The 20,833-nt window shown below is 38.8% G+C and overlaps 1 protein-coding gene across 41 annotated transcripts in view; it reads left to right on the forward strand.

The window, feature by feature from the left end:
- Window positions 1-20,833, forward strand: part of LOC139968579 (calcium-activated potassium channel subunit alpha-1-like) — a 156,461-nt gene that overhangs the window by 61,400 nt on the left and 74,228 nt on the right. For all 41 annotated transcript variants that reach the window (XM_071972679.1, XM_071972690.1, XM_071972680.1 and 38 more), the window contains exons 3-4: window positions 4,281-4,374; window positions 19,959-20,070. In XM_071972679.1, coding sequence (XP_071828780.1) covers window positions 4,281-4,374; window positions 19,959-20,070 — 206 coding nt within the window. The remainder of the gene's footprint in view (window positions 1-4,280; window positions 4,375-19,958; window positions 20,071-20,833) is intronic.

Raw genomic sequence — 20,833 nt, forward strand, 5'->3', positions numbered from 1 at the left:
TTGTTATTTAGAGTTTTCTCTTCCTCCATTTCTCTTCCAACGTACTGTACCATATCTAATGTCTAAAATTAATATCAGGGGAAGCAAGTTAACGTTTGACATGTCACTTTTAATATTCCATGTCCGCATGAACGTAACGCAAAAGTTTGCCTTTTGAGGACCTCTGCAAAGTGCCTCTTAATTTAGCAATATTGAAAAGTGTCCTCTTGGGAGCTAGTCATCAGGGGGAGTGCTTAAAATGTTAAATTGTAGCTTAAATTTGTTGGAATTGGTTTTGTTACTTGGCTTACTGCTAGTATCATAAGAAGAAAATATAATACCTTTTAAAGGTTTGATATATGAACTTTATCTATGCTCTCTGTCTCTGTCTTTGTTTACATGAATAACACTAACGTGAACACTAACTAATGAGCACTAACTAATGAACACTAACTAATGAACACTAACATGAATAACACTAACATGAACACTAACTAATGGAACACTAAGTAATGAACACTAACAAGAACACTAACTGATGAACACTAACATGAACACTAACTAATGAACACTAACTTGAATAACACTAACATGAATAACACTAACATGAACACTTACTGATGAACACTAACATGAACACTAACTAATGAACACTAACATGAATAACAATAACATGAACACTAACTAATTGAACACTAACAAGAACACTTACTGATGAACACTAACATGAACACTAACTAATGAACACTAACATGAACACTAACTTGAATAACACTTACTGATGAACACTAACTAATGAACACTAACATGAACACTTACATGAATAACACTAACTAATGGAACACTAACTAATGAACACTAATATGAACACTTACTAATGAACACTAACATGAGCACTAACTAATGAAACTCTAACATGAACACTAACTTATGAACACCATTATGAACACTAACGAACGAACACCAACATGAACACTAACTAATGAACCCTAACATGAATAACACTAACATCATTACAAAGATAGATGTACATAAATGACATAGATGACAATAATCAATTACATTATTACTGAATGTTTAACTCCATGCTTACTTGCCTCTGTACAGCTGCTGCACTTTTGTGTCTATATATATAGTTGTCTGTCAACTTTACCAATCATGTGTGTTATAGAATAATATTACCATGAAAAACATAAGGTATAAGAAAAGAGGGCGAGGTAATCTTTAAAACTAATATCCAACATGGAGCAATCATAGAGTTAATCTATGAATAATTATCCTCCTGATTATAAAGATGTTTACTTTTCCATTGTCAGAAAATTCTCTCTCTTATCCACAAGCAGTTAATAGGTCTCGTCAGAAACTATTTTCTTAGTTTGTTGTACTAATGTCATGAATATGGATGCTTAAATTGTAAAACTACCACACGCTTTCATAGTAAATGTATTTATTCCAGCCTACTTTGCATATAGGAATCAGGGCTGAAGTCATGATGGTTAGCTGTCAAACTTTCTGGGAGAACTTCAACTTCATACATAGTTAGTCTCAATAACAGTAACTTGAGAGACTCAGGCATGGATCCAGGAGGGAGGAAAATGGAAGTGTGCACTCTAACCCCCCAACTCCCCCCCCCCCTTAACCTCATTAAAAAATTTAAAGGTAGCTATGAGCAGAACCTTGTATTTAAACCTATATTTTGACAGACATAATCTAAGTATTCCTCAAAATGCACAAGTTGATGGTTAGGTCTTCATGGGAGTCGACTTCAGTGATCTCAGAAACCAGGACACACCCCTCATTTATTAAATCCTGGATTTGTCCCTGATTGTAAACCTTGCAGCATCTCTGGTTGCATTCAATCAAATATGTCACATATCTGCTGTGTACATGGAAAGTATGCTTAAAGGGACAGTGCTGTGTATACACGTATGGTACTCTTACTTGCATGTTAAAGGCAGAGTCATGCATACATGTATATTGTATTGTATAGATATGTATATTAATTGCTTGTCATAGTTGACCATGTTCATATTTCTGCTGTTTGTTTACCTGGCTTCACATGTATGTCATGTGTTGTATCCTGTAGCTTGGAATGTGAAGAGTACATTATTGGTGAAACTGTGTTAAAGTCTTAGTTTATTTTGAGGTGTAATGTAAATACCATGTAATCCTATCCTTGTCTCTGTTTATATGACGTTCAAAGTTTTCAATCATTAGGGCCTCAAAGAAAGGTATTCTCTAATCCTGCAGAATCGCATACCATAGGAAAGTACATCCACATAGCTCATGATAGCAATTATCACAAATTGTGGTATATACGTGTTAGCTAGACCTGCTTTTAGTTTATTTTGTTTACAGAGAAGGATGGTATCTAGTTTACTTGAACTTTGTTAATCTTTGTTGATGTCAATGTCCAGTCAAGCTGGAATGTACTCAGTACTAAGGTTTAGAATAAGTATACTTTAACATCTAATACATAAGAGTTCTGCATATTACAAGGATGTGTGTGTTACATTAGAGGGAGGTTTTCAGATATGAGATAAGACAGAGATTAGGATGATAGAGTACAACTGTTCGGTATCGTGGGCCTGACTATTCCTCCGAGAGTATAATGGTAGCGTTCCACTGTGTGGTATAGTGGGTCTCACAGCAAGGTTAAGGAGCCTGTCTTAGGGGCTTTTGTGGGGGTTAAGAAACTTGCATTTTTGAGGTATAGCAGGGTAAAATGCAAGCTGTTTAGTTAGCTAGTACGAGACTTGATTGGTAAAATTAGGGAAAGTATGAACATCATTGTCTCATTTCTGTAACTCTGTATAGATTTGCGTACTCGGCTGGCTGCCTAAACCCCTGATTGTATTGGGATACATTATCTCCATCATAGGTGATACCGTATTAACATTGATCTGATTCTTAGCTGGTCCTCTCTTCCCAGCCCTGATGTCAACAGGCCCATTTAACCAGAATCTCAAGTTTGAGAGGGGGAGGGGAGGGACTGAGAGGGGGGGCACACATGTTGGCTAATGTCTAACCTGGGGAGAGGTCCAAGGGCAAGGGTGTTCTTTCCCTTTGAGAAGTTTTGTTTGGGTAAGAGCTTAGATGCGAAATTGTCCAATCATTTCCAACATTTCAACTACATTGTGTGTACTACATGCGTCCTTTGTATAGCATAGACGTGTTATTAAATGGAAGACATTTAGAAGGTCACCCCCCCACCCCCACCCCACCCCATCCAGTGGCTATAGCCCTATATGCAATATGGTGATGGTGAGATGAATCAGAGGGAGGCAGTATGTAAAAGTGTCAGAGTTTTGAGAATGCTAATTCTGACAGTGGAATTGGATTGCATGCCAGAACAGCAAGGAGGGAATTAGCATTTTGTAAGTTGAAACTACTCGGTTCAAGTGATCAAAGTGGCTTGTTTCATTGTTGTTACCCTTCATGCTATGTTTGAGTGATGAGTACTATATGCCATCCTGTCGGGAGACTGTATTAATTCTCTATGAATGCTTGGTGAACTAAACCAAGGCTCTACTCACTGTCTCCTATCCAATGACTCCTATCCAGTGACTCCTATCCAGTGACTCCTATCCAATGACCCATTTGACATTTCCCTTAGATGTGTAACATACTGTAACAGCTTCAGCGGCCGGGTTATTAATATTCACGATCATATAAAGAGCATCATCATCAGCTCTCAACTATGCAATTGAGGTGATATGCTGGGTTAGTGTCATCGGTTTAATACTTTGGCAATAAAAAGATGATTGTCCGTAACAGGAATGACACATTTGGCTGATATAAATACACATGTCAACATATCAACTCTCTTTATGGTAAAACTGACTGTGTTAACAAATCAACTCTCTATATGGTAGAACTGACTGTGTTAACAAATCAACTCTCTTTATGGTAGAACTGACTGTGTTAACATATCAACTCTCTTTATGGTAAAACTGACTGTGTCAACATATCAACTCTCTTTATGGTAAAACTGACTGTGTCAACATATCAACTCTATGGTAGAACTGACTGTGTTAACAAATCAACTCTCTTTATGGTAGAACTGACTGTGTTAACAAATCAACTCTCTTTATGGTAGAACTGACTGTGTTAACAAATCAACTCTCTTTATGGTAGAACTGACTGTTAACATATCAACTCTCTTTATGGTAAAACTGACTACTGTGTTAACATATCAACTCTCTTTAAGGTAAAACTGACTGTGTTAACATATCAACTCTCTTTATGGTTAAAAGTGACTACATTGTTAATGTATTTTTCCTTTCTTCTTTTCCTGACAGGCCGGTGGAGCGCTGCCTCCTTGCGTCTCAAGATATCGTATTCCAAATTGACTTGTCATTCAACATATTCTTTTTACTTTATTTTATATTAAGGGTAAGTAACCTCCTGTTGTTTATATTTGATATTTTAAGGCAGAAGAGGGATTCTCTCAATCCTACCTTTTCCTTTCCCCATTGTCCCCTCTTAGCCCCCTTTTCCCATCCCACAACATCTCCCATACCCCACAGCCTTTCCTGTATCCCACAGCCTTTCCTGTACCCCACACCCTCCTCTCCCCTACACCCACACCCTCCCCTACCCCACACCCTCCTGCATCCCACAGCCTCTCCCGTACCCCACAGCCTCCTGTACTCCACAGCCTCTCCCCTACACCCACAACCTCTCCTGTACCCCACAGCCCATGCTGCATCCCACAGCCTCTCCCCAAGACCCACACCCTCCTGTACCCCACAGCCTCTCCTCTACCCCACACCCTCCTGTACCCCACAGCCTCTCCCCTATCCCACAACTTCTGTACCCCACAGCCTCTCCCCTACACCCACACCCTCCTGTACCCCACAACCTCTCCCTTACCCCACACCCTCCTGTACCCTACAGCCTCTCCCCTACCCCACAACTTCTCCTGTACCCCACAGCCTCTCTCCTACACCCACACCCTCCTGTGCCCCACAGCCTCTCCCATACCCCACACCCTCCTGTACCCAACATCCTCTCCTATACCCCATAGCCCCATTACTTCCTTTCACCATATATTGTTCCTATTCTGATATTCCAAAAACACCCTACATGGCAATATACCCTGGCCTTGTGAACAAATGAAACACTGGGTAAGGTAGGAAAGAAAATCATTTTAAACTGAAGTCAAACTTGTACGAAAGAAAGCTCTTACTCAGTCTACATTTACTAACTTAGAAAAAAATAGAACGAAAAGTGGAATGCAATAAATTGTTCAAAACATTTCCTGCGAGGCTGATTATTAAAGTCAATATAACAGCGATCTTCCCGCGCTGGGCCGTGGCTGTCCGTGTGACATGTACAGGTATACCTTGTAGTGTGCGAAAGTAGCCATTTACATTGCCCTTGTGAGTAGGTTGGGAACCATCATAACCGTACTTGTTGTAATTGCGATTGAAATTGAGAACACTGCTTTCTGATTAATTTCCTTTAGTTTTTGAAACTTTTCATGTAAAATTTTACTTTAGTTTTACCCTTTTTTTTTCTTGTATTCACTTTTCGTGATTTTTTTTTCTTTCGATCTCGGTTCCCAAGGTTTTTGAGCCCTGAAGCTGTCACATTTAAAGCTAACCAGCAGTTCCTTTAAGCTTCACATGTAAATCCATATCACATTTGAGCACATGATAGAAAGAACCAAATTGATAATTTTGTCATGTTTCATGCATACTTCACACTTTTTTTCATCAGAAATGATTTTTTTTTGGTAGTTTGTGGATTATTTCTGAACCTGCATGTGGTTAATGCTTTAGGTCAACAAACCCTTCTAGGTTCCCCAATCTAATTCCATGCATCTAAAGTTTTATCATTCCCTCATGAGTCTCCTCTATCTATATTCCTTAGATCGGAATATGATAGAAAATTTCAATTTCATAGCCAGTGGCTTTATTGTCTGTTCTAGTTGGCCCTGTTTTTCCTATCTTCTCTAATGTAGCCTGGTGAGAATTAAAGAGGATGATTATGTTGCCATAAGGTATGAGGGGCATCTTATGGTTCAGAAGTGAGAGGGAGGTGTAGAATGGGAATATTTAAGAGAAAAGTTATCATTTATAACAGATATTTAGTATAGCACAGAGTAGTGTTGCATAAAAACATTGAAAAGTGTTGAGACTTTGTATCTGAGCTAATTTATCACTATAAAGTGTGGTATATTAATTAATGTTACTCTTCCACTTCTCCTCTTTAGACTTTCAAGGATTTCTTTATGAATTATGTCGTGACTACATTTGCCATATCCAACTCTAGGAGATGAACAGTTGTGTTTGAGACCGCCCCTCCCCCCTCCACAATACCACTACATCTTTACTTTATCCCCTCATTCCCCATGGATCATATACTCCTGATGCTATTTGGATTGGTGCAAGAAGGACCCCCCCCCTACTCTCCTCTCTCCACAATCCCACTGCATCTTTACTTTATCCCCTCATTCCCCTTGGATCAAAGATACTCCTTATGCTATTTGGATTGGTATAGGAAGGACTCCCCCCTTCCACCCCCCCCACAATCTCTCTGCATCTTTACTTTATCCCCTCATTCCCCTTGGATCAAAGATACTCCTTATGCTATTTGGATTGGTATAGGAAGGACTCCCCCCTTCCACCCCCCCTGCAATCCCACTGCATCTTTACTTTATCCCCTCATTCCCCTTGGATCAAAGATACTCCTGATGCTATTTGGATTGGTATAGGAAGGACTCCCCCCTTCCACCCCCCCCCACAATCTCTCTGCATCTTTACATTATCCCCTCATTCCCCTTGGATCAAAGATACTCCTGGTGCTATTTGGATTGGTATAGGAAAGACTCCCCCCTTCCACCCCCCCCCACAATCCCACTGCATCTTTACTTTATCCCCTCATTCCCCTTGGATCAAAGATACTCCTTATGCTATTTGGATTGTTGACATAGGAAGGACTTCTTTTGTCAATGTATCCACAGTTATACCCAGTAAATATTATTATTATCTATCTGGCAGAGTTAGTTATCCGTGACATTTAAATCAACCAGCTGAAGACTTTGTTGATTTCATGAGTGGCATTCCTGTGTTAGCAACCATAACAAACACCTAACCTCCCAGAAAGTACAGTAACATCTAACTAATACATTTTCTATGGATATGATAAAGGCTTAGTTTATTCAAAATGTTTGAATTATGATGCCTTCATTTCACACAATCACGGGTAACAGTGTTTGTCCGATCTTAATTGACTGCTCTGTAGAGTTTGCACATAAATTATTCAGGTAACGCCAGAAGGTAATTCAAATAAGACAAGAAACACCAGCTAATTAAAAAAATCAAATTCGTAGAAAAATTATTGTACTATTCCTCAGTTGCATCTTACAGTATCTAACTATAAAGGCGAATTGTTCTTATAAATCTGAAATGTATAGTTTGCGATACACCTTTGTTTACTGGAGTAAAATTTGAAATTATTACTTGTTTGCATCAGTTTTAATAATTCTTTGGGAGTTTCAAAGCAAATTACAAAAACTTATGATTGTTTTGGTCATATCTAACAAGTCTGATAATTTGAAAAGAGCAAACAAGTTCATAGCTAAAACCGTATTTGAGTCATGGACCTCTGGGTTACAGGCCCAGCATGAGTCATGGACCTCTGGGTTACAGGCCCAGCATGAGTCATGGACCTCTGGTTACCGGCCCGGCATGAGTCATGGACCTCTGGGTTACAGGTCCAGCATGAGTCATGGACCACCGAGTTACAGGTCCAGCATGAGTAATGGACCTCTGGGTTACAGGCCCAGCATGAGTCATTCATCCAGCATGAGTCATGGACCTCTGGGTTACAGGCCCAGCATGAGTCGTGGACCTCTGGGTTACAGGCCCAGCACGAGTCATGGACCTCTGGTTACCGGCCCGGCATGAGTCATGGACCTCTGGGTACAGGCCCAGCATGAGTCATGGACCTCTGGGTTACAGGCACAGCATGAGTCATTCATCCAGCATGAGTCATGGACCTCTGGGTTACAGGCCTAACATGAGTCTTGGACCTCTGGGTTACAGGCCCAGCACGAGTCATGGACCTCTGGTTACCGGCCCGGCATGAGTCATGGACCTCTGGGTACAGGCCCAGCATGAGTCATGGACCTCTGGTGTACAGGCCCAGCATGAGTCATTCATCCAGCATGAGTCATGGACCTCTGGGTTACAGGCCCAGCATGAGTCTTGGACCTCTGGGTTACAGGACCCAGCACGAGTCATGGACCTCTGGTTACCGGCCCGGCATGAGTCATGGACCTCTGGGTACAGGCCCAGCATGAGTCATGGACCTCTGGGTTACAGGCCCAGCATGAGTCACTCATCCAGCATGAGTCATGGACCTCTGGGTTACAGGCCCAGCATGAGTCATTCACCCAGCATGAGTCATTCATCCAGCATGAGTCATGGACCTCTGGGTTTCAGGCCCAGCATGAGTCATTCATCCAGCATGAGTCATGGACCTCTGGGTTTCAGGCCCAGCATGAGTCATTCATCCAGCATGAGTCATGGACCTCTGGGTTACAGGCCCAGCATGAGTCGCTCATCCAGCATGAGTCTTGGACCCTGGGTTACAGGCCCAGCATGAGTCTTGGACCTCTGGGTTACAGGCCCAGCATGAGTCATGGATCTCTGGGTTACAGGCCCAGGGAGCCAGTCAGAAGCCACAGTACTGTGCATTCCCTGTAACAAGGGATAATGACCCAGTTTCATTTGAAATGGCTATATAGGAATCGCCACCAACTAAATGCTCAGTCGGTACAGCACTGGGCGTGTAACCCAGAGGTCACTGGTTCAAATCCTGCTCTTTGCAAGTTTGATAGTTGGTGTTAGCAGGCAAGTAATCTGTGCACTCAAGTTTGAATACATATCGCTTAGGATCCAATCTGGATCCTCACCTTTAAACTGCTTTCATCACTTTTACTGGTAGCAACAGTCGTCTTACATGTTTTCAAATTGCTCACCATTTATCTTTGTTTGTTCTTACCAAAACAGAACTCTAAGGTTCTAGAATAAGTCTAATAACGTGACTGTTTATCTTAGTTTATTTAACCTTTGACCTTTTAGTGTCTGTGTTGGTTGCTTTCCATAGTAGTTGACAAATACAATAAGCCATCAGTTAATTGGTCCAGCTGTTTTTAATATGCAATAATCTTATTTTCTATATATATATATATATATATATATATATATCGAGATGTTCTCAGCTTTTATACTAATTTGAACCGTTGACTATTGTTATCTGACTACATAACATTTCATATTGTTGAATCAAACAGTTTCATTATGCAAATTACACAATTTCCTAGCATGCAGCTGGACTCGTTAGTTATCACTGAAGTAATTAGTTCATTGTTCCTTAGAACTTAGAAGTATTAAGAAGCATTATTACTCTCCCAAATTGTTACAGTCAGCAAATGGTCTTAATCACTTGATTACAAACACAATCATTGGGTATAAGTACAATTCAGTTGCAACTCTTGTTTGAGCTAGAGATAACCGTAGACTGTACACTGTGTGATGTACACTGTGTGATGCAGGAAATGTTACATGCAATTAAAGGTTTAATACACAACTGTAATGTGTCTGGTATTGCATAGCAAACTACTCTTCTAATCTCAGCACATCACATATCCAAAAGTGGGAAAATTGGTATCTAAAGTCCAGATATGAATAGCTTTTTTTTCCAGTATTTTGTAAGGACAAAAGCTTATAAACCTCAAAGCTACCAAGACTTTTATAATGACTATAATACTCAGATAATCCCAATCAACATCTTGAAGTTGCTCAATTGGTTTAATCATATACATGATTAATATGTGTGGTTTGAGCTGCTACAGAAACAGCGCTCCGTAAATGATTGATAATATTGAGTGGATATATACCGTAATAAGCAAGTACTGAATCTTGTTTTTCTTTTGTTTTTGTTTATTATCTCAGTTTAATATTTGAAAGTGTATAGTGCTTCAGCTCTTACATATTTTAAAACCACTTGAAATCAATACAACCTGCTTTCAGAGTTGTTAATATTTAATTTTAGTGAAGGAAATGGGATGTGTGCCATGCACCATTAGTCAGTGGTTACACTGAAGCGGAACCCTTAATTTTTCTTGTAACAACCGGTTTTCTCTCCTCTTGATACAATGCCAGATGGGTAATGAAATTTTAGATCCACGGAAATGAAGTTTACAAGTTTGTTTGAATTAGTTTTTGGAAATGAATCATCAAATTTTAATGGAAGGAAAAAGAATATTTATCAAACAAGCTGGCAGATTGTTGGAATTAAAGCAGTAATTGACTAAGAAATTATAAACATGATTACAATCTTGAGGTCACACTTGTTTGAATCTTGTTGAAATTTTAAACATCTTTTAAGTTTCAGTTTTTATTTACATAATTAGATATTCCATACAACATCACTTTAGAGAAAGCAATTTACTTTAATAGAGGCATTTCATTTTTCAAAAGTAGATAAATATTGGAAGAATTTTCTGAAGACCAAAATGTCAGAGCGGCTATGCCTACTGATTACAGCCCAAAACATAAATCTTGGACTTTTTGCAATAAATGGCTTCTTGACTTAATCCTCAAATAAATCATACTATAGTAATGACTTTGAATTCAGATTTCTAACAGAATGCTGTTTTATATGACTCGATTGTTCATGAATTTAGAGGTGATTTGAATTTCTTGAAGGGAAATGGATAATTGACAGATGGAATAACTTAGGATAACTTGTGGGATAACTTGTGAGGGCGATGGGATAACTTGTGAGGGTCATGGGATAACTTGTTAGGGCCATGGGGTAGAGTCCCTTAACCAGCTTCAGTAGGAAGCTAGAGAATAGATCTAGCTTTATCAAAGTTTTACTCTTTGATTCCATGGAAAACCTTGTATGCTGTTACAATCATCAACACTGTTCCAAACATTATATTAATGACATGGCCTCCTTGATGTTCTAAAACATCTGTTGTTGTGACTTCAAGTAAGGTGATAGATTTGAACTGGTAGACCAAAGAATAAAATAGGGAGACAGTTTGTTTGCTATAGTCAGATGGTAATGTTGGATGTAACAAATGTTATTTAGACCATTTCTACATAGGTTTCATAATAACCCAGATTGTGGCTTACTTTACACACCCCCCTCACCAGAAAAAATCTTCAGGCTCATGAGTTACTTTTACTGATGAAAGTTATTTCCTTTCCATTGCAGTAGTAGACATAGCTGACATTATTTCATCAGGCAAAATGTTCCATTTCCCATCAAACATGCAATTTGTAGGATTATTGTGATTTTACTGTGAGCGGCGTCACAGAAGGAAATATTAAGATCTTTCGTTCCAATTACATCAACTGTTCTGTGTGCTTTGTGAGAAAGTTAAACACACATCAAGACATATTGTACAAAATGGAATGGGACAGTAGCTTGGATTCTTTGAATATCTCTCTGGTGTATTTATCTTACTATAGGCCTGTGTTATTGTCTACATTACTTTAACTCAACATAGTTTTCCATTAAGATAACACCTACTACCTGTACGTACATTGGATATCACACAAAGAGCCCACAATGCTACTTGACTGTTTACAAAGTATATGATCTTTAGTATATTTAATTACATTCTTAATAGAAAAAAATGTATAGGCCAGAGAAGGGTTCAATTGCAGGTACAGTAGGAGAAGTAACTTTGAGTAACTTTGTTTATGTTAACTCATATCTTTTTGATGCGAATCAGTTGATATCCACAAACATCTGGTTTTAGGTGACTAAGAAAAGACAGTTTGTCGTAAATTATTTCTTGTTGAGGGTAGATAAGTTATGAAGTGTTAACGCCATCAGCTATCTTGCAATCCAGGTCAGATTTAGGTGGCCTCTTTAACCCATCAATGTATGATGAGTGCTGAATAATTGATTAGTAAAGGGCAATCAAGTTTTTACCACCAACAGCTCCGGCACTGTGTGGTACATCATGTGCATCGGAATAACAGAGATAATCTTAAAACCTGCATTGAGCTGGAGATGCAGGTATTCTGATATTCATGGGCTGCTTCAATGTTTGTGTTCATGTATTGCTGGGACTACCCACTGATGATAATAATGGCTGCTAAATATAACGGCAATTAAAATGTGTGACGTAGGATGCCGACAGCGAGAGGGTTTATAGGACAATTTTAATGCATGACTTAGATGTTTAAAGTCTGTTTTATTAGGGGTTCATGATATTCTAAGCATTGTCCTCTGCCCTGTCCTACTGATAAAAACAGTCTCTTTGATTGGTGATAAGTTGTTGAATGGATATAGTTCATAAAATCTCTCTTTATAGATTTGTTTTCAGTTATCATCATCTTTGAAGCTTTTACTTTATTTTCATTACATTTCTCTTAGTTTAATATTGCAGTTATGTCATCACTCCTTGAGGAAGGGTTACCAAGTGTCCCACTTAAATCAGTAACAATTCAAGTTATGTCATCCTTTTTAGATGATAGACTCTGAGCCTAACACATTAGCTGTATGAGAAATTAGTGCCTAAGCTTTTAACAGAATGTATTATTCATTGTTCCTGTGTTGGATCTAGCCCTTCTTAACTAGTCTTTCAATAATGGAATCAGATGGGATAACCATCAGTTTATCCTTCCCCGACACAATTGGAGAAATCTATTTCTAAATCTATCAATTAATGTGGCATTTTCCTCATTTTTCTTACAATTTTTGCAATTTATGTTATTCATATTACCCCCCTTAATACAGGTCACAAGTAAAGTGCTTCCGATATAGACATGTAAAAAATATGCTCAAAATATTGAAAATTATTCTGCTAGTAGTTCTGATGTCTCTAAATTTATCCCAGACATGGGGGAGTGTTTATAACTAAACTTATTAGTATCATGCCTCAGCAAGGCAGAGAGCTGTACATGGCTGTAACGTGTTGGCGAAGTTTGCACATGAGCGACCATGTGTTACCTTCCAGCATATTTAGGGGTAATACTAATAGCAGTCTACAAACAAATAACGTTCTCATAACGTGACTCCTTGTCCCTTTTACTCACCTAAGATAAAAATTCTGCCTCCAGTGGTATAAGTTATGAAAACAGTCTGTGAATTCCTAAAGCAGCATCATTAACTTTTAATAATCAGGCAAGATATTGTCAAAATAAAATGTACGTTTAAGACTAAAATAAAAGTATTAAAGTAATCTATTCATTTTAATAAATTAGTGGTGTATATAGCCTGTAGACTTAAGGTATCAAGAGTTCTCTTTTCATTTCATTTATAAATATAAATATTTAAACAAAGGAGTATCATGATAGACTAAGTATTAACTATATACAAATATTAGTGTACTTAAAGGGTAAGAGAAGTAAAAAGTCAATAAAGGTATAAATTATTAAATGCTTCATTTGCTAAAATAATTTATAACAAAGGTTCAAGTACTTCTGTATGAATGAAGATTCTAGTGCAGTAAATAAAATAATTTCTGAATGCTTGTGGTTCTATAATTTGGCAAGATATGAGGATTTTGTCAATTTCTGTTGGCTTTAACTGAAAGACCCTTAAGTACAGGATACAGTGGATGCTTTTTATCATTATTGATTATTCTTGACATCCAGATGAACTCTGCTTTTAAAGCAGTAGTATGAATGTTTTCAGGTAGTGATTAAAACATATGATGTATATATAAGAAGTACATATAATCAAGGAAAATTCAGAAATCTGTCTTTCTTTTTACATACATAAAATGATACCATACAGGTATTGCATGTGTACTGTGAGGTAAAATATTAAACAGATTTAAAAAACATTAATAGCATCTTGATTAAAGCATGGCACAATGTAAGCTAAGCTTGACACAATTTAATATACTTTTCAGGTAGTGATAAAATCATATGATTTATATAGGAAGTACATATAATCAAGGAAAATTCAGAAATCTGTCTCCATCTTTTTTGATACATAAAATGATACCATACAGTTATTGCATGTGTTCAAAGCATGGCACAATGTAAGCTAAAGCTTGACACAATTTAATATACTTTACACAATACTTTAGACATATCACATGGAAAAGGCATATTTTCATCGATACGTGCCCCTAAAATATTCAGTTTTAACAACTCTATCAACTTCAGGTCCCTGCAATGATAGTGTTCTGTGACTTTGATGATAAACAAATCTTTGCTTTATATCGGTATTTACAAAACAATTCTAATTTCTTTGGATTTAGCAAGTACAGCACTGTACTGGTAGTTTATCTGGTCATTATAACCACATTATGTCTAGTAATTATGCACATTATGGCATCTCATCAGTATACTGTGTAACTGACAGAAGTGTCTTCACTTGGTCTTATATCAACTGTATATATCATTAATAGAATAGTTGGAAGTGGACCCCACCCCCTCCCCGAGGCACACTAACATTAATTTCAGATAATTCTGACTATAATAATAATAATAATACACAGTTCTTATAAAGCGCAAATACACACTTAAGTCTCTATGCGCTGAAGGACAGAAAACTACAAACAAGAGAACAGGTGAGTCTTTAAGAGAGATTTGAAACTGGTTACTGACTGAGCTTCTTTAACTTTGATCGATAAGTCATTCCAGAGGACAGCGGAAGAGAACTGAAACGAGCGAGAGCCGTATGACTTAGTGCATACAGGAGGAGTGACCAGTAAAGATTTCGAACTGGATCGGAGGCAACAACTCGGCGTATAGTCCCGGATGAGGTTTTGTAGGTACACTGGAGCAAGTCCATGGATACATTTAAAAGTTAGAAGCAGGATTTTGAAGTTGATGCGTTGTTTCACAGAAAGCCAGTGAAGATCACGAAGGATTGGTGTGATATGTTCAGACCGTTTGGTGTGGGTTATCAACCTTGCCGCCGAATTTTGTATCCGTTGAAGCTTATTCACCTGCTGATCGGGCAAACCGTATAGCAAACTGTTACAGTTGTCAACACGGGATGAAACAAAGGCGTGGACTAGTGTTTCGGCTGTTTGCTGATCCAGGCAGCGGCGAATCTTTCCGATTTTATGAAGAGCAGAAGAAGCAGATCGGCATATGTTATTAATATGTTGATTCATATCCAGATTTTTGTCGAAAATAACTCCTAGATTCCTGGCATTGTTGACTGGCTCGACGTGTGTGGTTCCAATCTTCAGTGAAGGAATTGGAGCAGCAGTTCGGAATTTAGAAGATATATGAATTAGTTCAGTTTTGTCGTCATTCAATTTCATGTCATTTGCAGCAGACCACGACCTTATATCGGAAATACACGCTCCAAGTTTTGCGAGTGTGGCTCCATGATCACATCCAGATTTAATCGCATAGACTTGTGTGTCGTCCGCATATAACATACCGCTCATGCCATGGGCCTTAATAATATCCTCTACAGGTGAGGTATACATTGTGAACGATAAAGGGCCCATGACAGATCCTTGAGGAACTCCTCCTACTGGTTTATGAACATTAGATATACAGTCATTTACAACTACAGCTTGGGATCTGTTGGTGAAATAAGATTTAAACCAACACAGAGCGTTGCCGGACACACCGTATCTATTCTGCAGACGCTGAAAGAAGATGTCATGGTTAATGGTATCGAATGCTGCCGAATAATCCAACAACACTAGGATGGCCTCCTCGCCCTTGTCAGCAGTGAGAAGCAAGTCGTTGTAGACGCGCAGCAGCGCCGTCTCCGTGCTATGGTGGGCACGATAAGCGCTCTGCTTCTCACCAAGCAGTTTATTGTTCCGGAGATAGTTCTGGATCTGCTTTGAGCAAACACGTTCAATTGTCTTGGCCAGGAACTTCAAGTTTGCGATTGGGCGGTAGCTCTTCAGGTCATTTTTGCATACCTTCCCTTTTTTGAAGAGAGGTGTTATATGAGCACATTTTAAAGAGTCCGGAAAGTGCCCATTTGACAAGGAGAGGTTCACAATTTTAGTGATGGTCGGCAAAAGAACATCAATACAGTTTTTGAGCAGGCTTGTTGGAATCGGATCCAGTCTACATGTTGAGGCGGGGGAGTTCATGATGATTTTTCTCAGAGATTCCCCAGACACGGGAACGAATCGAGGAAAACAGTGAGAGGTTTCATCAGGAGGTAACGTCATTGAAAGCTGTGGTTTATCAGTGTTCAAAATGTTGTTGCGAATTTGTGCGATTTTGTTTACGAAGAAATTTGCGAATTCATTAGCTAGCAATCCATTATCGGAGGTATTAGGCCTAACATTGGAGATCTTAGGAGACGTTAGCTTTTCTACCTCCTTGAAGAGTTGGCGAGAGTTACAAGCGACCAGCTTGTTTTGATGGAAATTCTTCTTTGCCTGTTTCAACACAGCATGGTAGTGCTTGGATTTCTCAATGAAGATCTCTTTGTGAACTGCCAATTTTGTGTGATGCCACTGAGCCTCGCAACGCCGAACTTCTTTTTTCAAGCTACGGTGATCATCTGTAAACCAAGGCGAGTGAGGTCGGCGTGTAATTTTACGCACCATGACTGGGGCATGCTTGTCAAGTAGATCAGTCAGTACTCGTTCATACATATCCACCAGCTGATCCAGGTTCGAGACAGGGGATGTATACAGAGGAGATGATAATATGTCTCGCCTGAAGCTTTCTAAGTTTATTTGGTTCAGCTTCCGTGTTTTGATTTCAATCTTGGAAAGAGGCGGACGTCCAATTTCAAGCGAGCACATAACTACAGCATGATCGGAGGTAAGATAGCTTGTGGTATCGATGTTAGATATGAAATCATCATCATTACGAGAAATGATGAGGTCCAATGTGTGACCACCACGATGCGTGGGAACAGCAACATGCTGTTTGAGGTTGGCAGAGTATAATAAATCCTGAAAAGATACAGTGTCACGGTTCATCATATCATCACAGTGAAAATTGAAATCCCCAACAATCATCACATAACCAGGTTCCGAACAAAAGGACTCAATAAGCTTTGGGAATTCCTTCAAGAATAGGGATGTAGTTGATTGCTTATTTTTCGTTTTCGGTGGCCTGTACAGTACTATCAGCCTTAGAGGAATTTGAGACGGAGCTGAAACTACAAGTTCAATGTATTCAAACGAGATGAGGGCTTTAATGTCACATTCAGTCACGTGGTAAGTGTTCCGTAGAAAAACAAGAACCCCACCGCCAGAACGATCTGTACGAGGAACATGATGCAGTTCGTAGTGTGGGAATGTTGCAGCGAGATCTGCTATTGCTACATTGTCACGATGGTCACCATAAAGCCAGGTCTCAGTAATTGCCATAATGTCAATTTTCTGAGAAATGATGAACTCTGAGATTTCGGAAGTTTTGGATCTCAAAGATCTTGCATTCCATAAAGCAAACCTTGAACATGCTCTATTCGTTACTGGATTAGTAGAAAAGGATCCATTTTTATCCAAACCTGATGAGTGTCGAAGGAACCTCTGTATATGAGCTCCTGCTCTTCGTCCCCTTTTTCTGCGGGAAACCAGAAGGCCATTTTGCTTCACTGTGTAGAATATTTCTACAGGCAGTGAGCCGCCTTTGCTCCTTAACTTCAACAGCTCTGAACTGGAATACTTCATCCTACAGTCAGCCAACAGGTTCAAGCCATTGTAAACATAAATCCGACAGTCCGGCAGAACAATACGCGCAGGGGAAATCCATTGTGACTATTCCTGAAACCAAACTGAAGCTGAATAGGATTAGTGATGTCTGTTGCACAAACAAAATGGGAGTATTGATGTGATGGCCTCCTGTATACAGAAAGGCAATTGAGCTCTGTAACGTGGAAGTTAGTAAGGTATAGGCTCGATGAAAAGAGAAACAGTCCATAGTTCAAACATCCTCAGTTTATTTCTCAACATTCTTGATCGAAGACAAGAAATGGATGGTCCAAAAATATAGAAGCCCAGTCCATGTATTGACAATAAGTGAATCGTAAGCAGCCGTTGAATAGTAGCAGCAAAAAGTAGTGAAAACAGGCAGCAGCTCAACAGCGCCAGCTAGACACTACAAGTACTACAGGCGTACGACTATATCCAATATCCAACTTAACTAATGTCTGGACCACCCTTAATTCTGGAAGCTACCGAATAATCCATGATTCTTTGATAAAGTGAGATTATATTTTCTTTGATAAAGTGAGATAAATCCTGAAGAATCAGATTAGGATATTATTACAATATTAGATGAACTTTGAAAATCAAGAAAAAATTCTTTTTGATATAGTTGTTTCATGACTATTTTAATGTCAGACAATGTCATGGACTGCCCTGTAATAACATACACATAGTTGTTTCATTACTATTTTAATGTCACACAATGTCATGGACTGCCCTGTAATAACATACACATAGTTGTTTCATTACTATTTTAATGTCACACAATGTCATAGACTGCCCTGTAATAACATACACATAGTTGTTTCATTACTATTTTAATGTCACACAATGTCATGGACTGCCCTGTCACACAATGTCATGGACTGCCCTGTCACACAATGTCATGGACTGCCCTGTCACACAATGTCATGGACTGCCCTGTCACACAATGTCATGGACTGCCCTGTCACACAATGTCATGGACTGCCCTGTCACACAATGTCATGGACTGCCCTGTCACACAATGTCATGGACTGCCCTGTCACACAATGTCATGGACTGCCCTGTCACACAATGTCATGGACTGCCCTGTCACACAATGTCATGGACTGCCCTGTCACACAATGTCATGGACTGCCCTGTCACACAATGTCATGGACTGCCCTGTCACACAATGTCGTGGACTGCCCTGTCACACAATGTCATGGACTGCCCTGTCACACAATGTCATGGACTGCCCTGTCACACAATGTCGTGGACTGCCCTGTCACACAATGTCGTGGACTGCCCTGTCACACAATGTCATGGACTGCCCTGTCACACAATGTCATGGACTGCCCTGTAATAATCCACACATGTCTTTGTGTTTCTTTACTCTCTCTCTCGTTTTATTGTTTCATATTTAGACATATTTGTATTTTGTGAAGGGGGTGTTCAAGTTTATATAAAGCTACTCCAAGCTTCTTGCGGGCACTCTTCAGTCTCGTTCTTGTTAACATCATGTTCTGTGTATGTCAAAGGTGACCGAAATATACTTCTATAAAATGACCGAATACATTATACAGTACAGAAAGGTAAATGAACTTAGTTAAAAATGTACACAATGTCATGCATGAAAAGTATTAATTATCAAGGCTCAGTACACATATTAAAATCACCCTTTTCTGACGACAGAGAAACCGAGCAGTGTGACCGTTAAGAAACATACAATTTTGTTACATTCAAACTTGGCTGACTAAGTATCTTTTAATATTTAGGACTATGTCACAGTTTAAAAATTGATAAGAGAAATTGTCTGCTCACCTACCCTGACCGAGTAATGGTAACAGTGGTTGATTACAGTATAACAAAAATATTTGTGTAGCACTTTGCATTAAAGAATATCTTAAAGCATTTAACATGGGACTAGAGAAAAATTCTTAAATAGTAAAAATATAAGATCCATAAAAGTAATGATAGTCAAAAGTTCAGAAGTATATTAATCATATATATTTAATATAAAGAAGGTTAAGACAAATAAAAACAAGATCAGTCATTAAATTATAGGATAGGAAAGATGATTATTAAGCTGGAACTTAAGACAATCAGAAGCTGGTAAAAGGCCGAGTGTCAATGGCAGGGCATTCCATGGACATTCCAATAAACAATCACTGATTGAAATTACAAACTTTAACCATATTTTGAGGTTTCACTTGTGCCAGCAAGTTCCGTTAACCCTCGAATAGATTCAGCAAGTATGTTTTGCGTTGAGAAAGATATAAAGTTTAGACCTGAAGAAGTCAAGGTATATTTCTTATATCATTATGAAAGTATCAATATTTGTAAACAATCATAATTATCCTTTCTCTTGCAGTTCTTGGCAGCCCAGGACAAATTTTGGTTTTGGCTCTCTCTGAATTCCGTCGTAGACTTCGCAACCATTCCACCTATCTTCGTTTCCCTTATCATGTCAAGAACATGGCTTGGTGAGTATGTCAACATATCAAATACAATGTGTCAAACTTTAACACCTCAGAAATGCTCAGTTCTGGAAGAAGGTTTTTGATGGAAATTTGATCTGTTATTTGACTTTGATATTTAATCTCTAAAGAACCTTTAACTTAATCTTGCCATCTCAGCTGTGATGAAGAATTTGAGTTTTTGTGTCTACGTCCCTCATCAATGTCCAATGAGCCCTTTGCTGGCCTTTGATGTGCGCAGTTTCATTATAGACTAGTCATCGTTCGTCTGAGCTTAGAAATAGGAGAAGATTATGTTATAGAAGGTGACGGACTGAATCATCTTGGTGTGAGCGATTAATTGCCTGGTCAGTTTGAAACCCAACCGAAGAAGTAAAGAACAGTAGTGTTATGTAAAACTACGTAGAACCATGGAGGTAAAAACACTACCTCCATGGTAGAACTTGCTCTCATCCACGACAGTTAAAAGTGGGACTGAGTGACCGCTGGATGACTTTTCAAGCAAATAGTTGCATATTTATATATTACTAACATGATATAATTCCCATTTCATTGAAACCAAAACCACTCAAGGTGGGGGGGGGGGCCTTGCAAAATTACAGACCAGTGACGTTAAGTAAAACGTGCAATTGACCAAGGAGGCTAAGTAGCAACTTATGACAAAAACTAGCTCATCACCAATCTGTTTCATTTTTACCACAATTATGAAATTTTAATTGAATTGTGAAAAGCCTCTTGGGAACTAATTGACCAAGTTGTGATATCAAGT

This window comes from Apostichopus japonicus, chromosome 6 (genome assembly GCF_037975245.1).
Source record: "Apostichopus japonicus isolate 1M-3 chromosome 6, ASM3797524v1, whole genome shotgun sequence".
Lineage (NCBI taxonomy): Eukaryota > Metazoa > Echinodermata > Holothuroidea > Aspidochirotida > Stichopodidae > Apostichopus > Apostichopus japonicus.